Source organism: Oryctolagus cuniculus, chromosome 16, assembly GCF_051225735.1.
Source record: "Oryctolagus cuniculus isolate XC-2025 breed Fujian yellow rabbit chromosome 16, ASM5122573v1, whole genome shotgun sequence".
Lineage (NCBI taxonomy): Eukaryota > Metazoa > Chordata > Mammalia > Lagomorpha > Leporidae > Oryctolagus > Oryctolagus cuniculus.
The window spans coordinates 25,690,787-25,696,786 of record NC_142882.1 but is presented as its reverse complement, the minus strand read 5'-3'; the positions used below and the strand labels follow the sequence as shown (position 1 = coordinate 25,696,786).

The window sequence follows — 6,000 nt, the reverse complement described above, 5'->3', positions numbered from 1 at the left end:
GCCCCTAGAAGATACTTGGCAATGTTAGTCCTGTATCCAGCTCTCCTGTTTTTTTTTTTTTTTTTTTTTTTTTGTACTTGGTGAATTAGAGGGTGGTGTGAAATGCTTTGAAAAGAACAACAAACATCAACAAGACACAAATAAAAATTGTATTCTGAAATCTATATGTTAAACTATGCTGTCTACACCTGTGCTAAGAGTTACATTGAAATCATTGTCATTTATTACTTGAGAGAAGCTGCCCAGGAATAAAGCAGCAGGGGGATTTTTCTGAGGGAAACAGCATGTGTGAGGGAACTGGCATTTGGGACTCAGCAGCAGTGGCTGTGAGTTCTTAAGATTTTGTTCAAGAAAGGAAGAACAGCACCTGACCCTTGAGATTTGGGGTGGGAAGGAAGGGAAGGAGGGATGTAAACAAAAGCAAACGCCCTCTGGTTCCCAGCCTGTCTCCACCCACCCCACACTGAAGCCCTAGGAGAGGGCCAGTAAGTCTATCTAGGAATGCCCTGGCCTGGACTCCATTTCCCAGAGTCACCCGGTGCTCTAACGTTTTCCTCTCTGAATGCCTGTGCGCGTGAATGTGGGAGAACGTGCGCATGCGCGTGCCTTTCCCTGTGGCTCAGGGTTGGGAACAGATGAAGTTCATTTACTGGTCAGAGTGTTCCCTGAGAGGCTGCTTTGCTCTTTCTCCCACATTCACTGGGGCGTCTTGCTCTGCAAGTGCAATTGCAGGCATTTGGGGAGCACACACCCCAGACCTACCACCCGCTGCTTCTGTGCTTCTGCATCTGCCACCCGTGGGTCCCAAATTCCAGTGACTTCTCCTGTCCCACACTCTCCACTTTGCTCTCCAGGTGTCCTGAAGAAAGGGGACGTGCTCCTAAGATTTTCCACGGCAAGTATGGAGAATAGGAAGGGGCATCTATGCATGTGTGGGAGAGGGGTGGGTGTGATGGTGGATGTCGGCTCCCAGACATTGATCACTAGCTTCTCAGTGATTCTGGGAGCTTCTCCATCAGAGTCAAGGCTGGGGCCCAGGTGTTGTGTCTCCCACCACCGCTTCCCAGTCTCCCAATGCTCGGCCAGTTCCATGGGCTGCCTCACTCAAATTCTTAAAGTACACAGGACGAGTAACGGCACAAGCAGGGCAGTTGAGAGCAAGGCGAAGGAAGGAGTCCCATTCTCTATATTTAAATAAGCCCAGTTCTCACTTTGGGTGGGTCAAAGAATGTTTTCTGGCTGGGCCTCCTGTTATATCCCATGGTAGTTCCAGCTGGGTGGGCTCGGTGGCCTTCAGCTGGGAGCCTGAGGCAGCAGAGAAGTGGAGATAGAAGATCAGAGTAGGATCTGGCTCATGGCCCCCATGCTGGACCCCGTGGACACATCTGACAGCTGGGGCACCTTGTGTTTGGATGTATATCCCAGCAGCAACATGAAGCTTGTGCAGTAGCTTTGTGCATTGATCTCTCCTCTGTGTTTAATTAACAGACCCTTTTTCAATCTGGAGCTTGAGGCCATGGAAACACAGCTGATTTATTTTCCTGCTATTCAATTTCTGTCTTCACCCCTTCTTTCTTATGTTATTAGGGATGTCAACTGTTATTACCTGCTGCTAATCTCTTTGCAAAGTGAGAAGTGAACTGATTTTTTTTTTTCAGGCAGAATGGACAGTGAGAGAGAGAGAGAGATAGAGAGACAGAGAGAAAGTTCTTCCTTTGCCATTGGTTCACCCTCCAATGGCCGCCGCGGTGGGCATGCTGAGGCCAGTGCACCCCGACTGGGACTAGAACCCGGTGTGCTGGTGCCGCTAGGTGGAGGATTAGCCTATTGAGCCGCGGCACTGGCGTGAACTGAAATTAATGCAAGTCTACCGTGTGTGTTAATAATGAGCTACTTTAATATGGATATTCATAAAGTGGAGAGCTATGAAAACATAAATACAGAAAAGTGCAATTTTTCTCTTCTGGTTCTTTACAGTCACTCAATGCTCCACCAAGCTGGTTATCTTACAGTCCATACAGTTTTAATTAAGAGGGCCAATTACTTTTTAAAAGGAAAATATTTATTTATTTGAAAGGCAGAGTTACAGAGAGGCAAAGGCACAGAGAGAGAGAGAGAGAGGTCTCCCATCTGCTGGTTCACTCCCCAGATGTTCACAATGGCCATACCTGCATGGATCTGAAGTCAGGAGCCAGGAACTTCTTCCAGGTCTCCTACACAGATGCAGGGGACCAAGCACTTGGGTCATCTTCCACTGTTTTCCCAGGCCATAGCAGAGAGCTGGATCAGAAGTGGAGCAGCCAGGTCTCGAACCAGCACCCTTATGGTTTTACCCGCTCAGCCAGAACCCCAGCTTCCAATTACTTTTCTTATTCTGGGTTCTGTGTTTAACCCCATGACATTTTCAACATGGGAGGATATTAGTGATAGATTTTCATAATGACTGTGGTCTGTGTTAGCCTTTGTACAAGGTGTTAACATGAGGAAGAGTAAGGAAGAAAAGAGAAAATATGCCCCTTCCCCCCACAGAGATGCACACACAGTACAGTAAAAGATGTGGCTTTGGGCTGGCACTGTGATTCAGCAGGTTAATCCTCTGCCTGTGGTACCAGCATCTTATATGGGCACTGGTCAAGTACCAGCTGCTCCTCCTCTGATCCAGCTCTCTGCTGTGGCCTGGGAAGGCAGTATAAGAAGGCCCAAGGGCTTTGGCCTCTGCACCCATGCGGGAGACCCAGAAGAAGCTCCTGGCTCCTGGCTTTAGATCAGTGCAGTTCTTCTGGCCATTTTAGCCAACTGGGGAGTGAACTAGCAGAAGGAAGACCTTTCTCTCTGTCTATCTGTCTCACTATCTGTAATTCTACCTCTCAAATAAATAAATCATCTTTACAAAAACAGAGATGTGGCCCTAAAAACTATTGCTATAGACTTTCAGTATAATGAAGTTTTCACTTGATTAACTGAGTGATTCATAGATTCTGTTAGGGTCCTGTTGTCACAAGATTAATAACCTGTGCAACTCATTTACCATAGTAAAAACAGGAAGTAAAAATAGAAAGGGAATCCTGGATAGAGGTTGTTAGGGTAACAGCATTCTTCCTGTCAAACCCAGTGTGTTTTGACCTTTTCCCCCATGTACTCCCTATCACAGTGCTTGTGAGTGGACAAGCAGTTGTGTGTTTCTGCTGAAAAGAGTTGCTTCACACCCAGGAAACAACTGTAAGACACTTTCTCAGCAACTATGTTGTGTGTACATTAATACAAACTTAAAAAAAAGCCAAGAACAGGACTCCTGGAGTACTCAGGCTAACTGACTGTTCTTAGCACATCATTCCCTGCTCTGCTCTAAGTTTCTGGCAAGTTCTTTCAAATTTTTAGGAGAGATATGTTTCACATGAGAGACATAATCTGTTAATGTAGCAGTGATGTCTTTAAGAAAATGTGCCATGTGAGGAAGCAGTCTGATGGTATCCATTCATCTTCCCATTTTTTTTCTGACAGGCAGAGCTAGACAGAGAGAGACAGAAAGGTCTTCCTTCCATTGGTTCACCCCTCAAATGGTCACCACAGCCGGAGTGCTGCACTGATCTGAAGCCAGGAGCCAGGTGCTTCCTCCTGGTCTCCCATGTGGGGGCAGGGCCCAAGCACTTGTGCCATCCTCCATTGCCTTCCTGGGCCACAGCAGAGAGCTGGACTGGAAGAGGAGCAACTAGGACAGGACTGGTGCCCCAACTGGGATTAGAACCCAGAGTACCAGTGCTGCAGGTGGAGGATTAGCCTAGGGAGCTATGGCACTGGCCCATTCATCTTCCCATTAATAACTTTCATTGATGTCTACCACAGGGTGGCAGAAGGCAATCATCCTCTGAATTGCATCAAGCCAGGAGAATTCATCTACAGTTTATCTGAGCTTTCTTTGTATGAGGGAATAACCAAAATATACATTGTATACAGTGTATTTTTTAGATTCATTTTATTTACTTGAAAGGCAAATTTACAGAGAGATTGAAAGAGAGGTCTTCCATCTGTTGGTTCACTCCTCAGATGGCCACAATGACTTGGGCTGGGCCAGGTGAACCCAGGAGCTAGGAGCTTCTTCTGGTTCTCACACTTGATTTCAGGGGCCCAAACACTTGGGCCATCACCCTCTGCTTTCCTAGGTCAATTAGTAGGGAGCTATATTGGAAATGGAGCAGCCAGGTCTTGAACCAGTGCTCATGTGTGGTGCTGGCACTGCCAGGGTCTGCTTAACCTACAACACCAGCCCCATGTGCATTTTTTCAAAGTGTGGGAGGGGTTAATTTTTTTCTAACATGACTCAAAGATTATAATTCGTAGTAGATTATTTTGGTTATATTTTGAGTTTCATTAAATTTCTATATTTTTGAAATTAATGAGTACTAGTAGTTATTTTTTAAAGATTTATTTATTTTACTTGAAAGTCAGAGTTACACACAGAGAGAAGGAGAGGTAGAGAGAGAGAAGATTTCCATCTGCTGGTTCACTCCCCAATTGGCTTCAGTGGTCGGAGCTGTTCCGATCCAAAGCCAGGAGCCAGGAGCTTCTTCTGTGTGGTATTATCTTGTTATCCTTGCTTTGGAGAAACAAACTCTCTCCCATCCCTCATTTAAAATGCTTTTTAAAATAGGTTTATTTTGAGGACTGGCACTGTGGCATGGCAGGTGAGGCTGCCACCTATAGTGCTGGCATCCCATATGGGTGCTTTTTTGAGATCCAGCTTTCTGCTGTGGCCTGGGAAAGCGGTGGAAGATGGCTCAAGTTCTTGGGTTCTGCACCTGCATGGGATATCTGACAGAAGATTCTGGCTCCTGGCTTCAGATAGATCCAGCTCTGGCTATTACAGCCATTTTCAGAATGAATCAGTGCATGGAAGATCACTCTCTGTGCCTCTGCCTCTCTGTAATTCTGCCTTTTAAATAAACAAATAAAATTTTACATGCTACACCACTGCACTGGACCCAAGACCTAACAGGTTTTCTGGGTGCTTATCCTGGGGTTCCCTTGGAGCACTAAGCACAGTTATTCTGTGTGCCTGAATATTTCATGTTCCTTCATATGGAAAAGTTTTTCTCATGTTCTGAGTGATTGGGCTACATGTGCCCATAGTGGAAACTAAAACTTAATTTGGCATTTGAACACCCAGAGTGCTGATTCCTGTAATCTTCTGAATTTAATCAGAAAATGGGTTTTGAAACATTTGGTCTATGGATAGGCAGGGCAGTTTTCCTGGATCCCTGTTAGAATTGATGAACTGATGGTGTTTTTCTACTCCACATTATATTTTGAAATTGACTTCATTTCATTTTCTTAAAATAACTATATTTGAAATTTGCTCCCCCCTTCTGAAATGCTTGTGCTTCTGTCCTCCTTATAACCATGCACATGAGTAGCTCTTTTCATTCTCTTTATGATGCTACAAGAGCAATGAGACAATGCAGCTCTCTCCCCTGGCAGCACATCTTCCTCAGTATGTCTCTTTGATTTAGACCCTTGGTTAACTTGGCTGCACAAAAGGCATATATCTAAACCCAGTGTACCTATTGAATGAAAGTTATCATAAAACAAATATGCTTTGTGGGAGCACATAAACAAGTCTAGCACCTGCTAACACTAACCGATGGAATAAATAAAGGGGAGAGTGATCCAACATGGGAAGTGAGATACTCAGCAGACTCATAGAATGGCAGATGTCCTAAATAGCACTCTGGCCTCAGAATCAGCCCTAAAGGCATTCGGATCTGGCTGAAAAGCCCATGAGAGTATTTCAGGCATGGAAAGCCAAGACACTCTGCAAAAGATCTCTGTGAGTGAGATCCCAGTGGAAAGAACAGGTCTTCAAAGAAGGAGGTACCTTTTTCTGAAGGGAGGAGAGAACCTCCACTTTGACTATGACCTTGTCTAAACAAGATAAGAATCGGAGAACTCAGAGGGCTTCCATAGCCTTGGAAACTCATGACTGGTGCATAGGGAGATTACTGA

At 45.2% G+C, this 6,000-nt stretch overlaps 1 protein-coding gene across 2 annotated transcripts in view; it reads left to right on the top strand.

The window, feature by feature from the left end:
- Nucleotides 1-467: 467 nt before the first annotated feature.
- The window catches only part of LOC149121619 (uncharacterized), a 30,807-nt gene continuing 25,274 nt past the window's right edge, over nucleotides 468-6,000 (top strand). Inside the window, exon 1 of one of the 2 annotated variants that reach the window (XM_089316570.1) lies at nucleotides 468-895. In XM_089316570.1, the coding sequence (XP_089172696.1) occupies nucleotides 563-895 (333 nt within the window). In that variant the 5' untranslated portion in view covers nucleotides 468-562. Of the gene's footprint in view, nucleotides 900-6,000 lie in introns of both variants that reach the window. The other variant, XM_089316571.1, reaches the window with a different exon arrangement.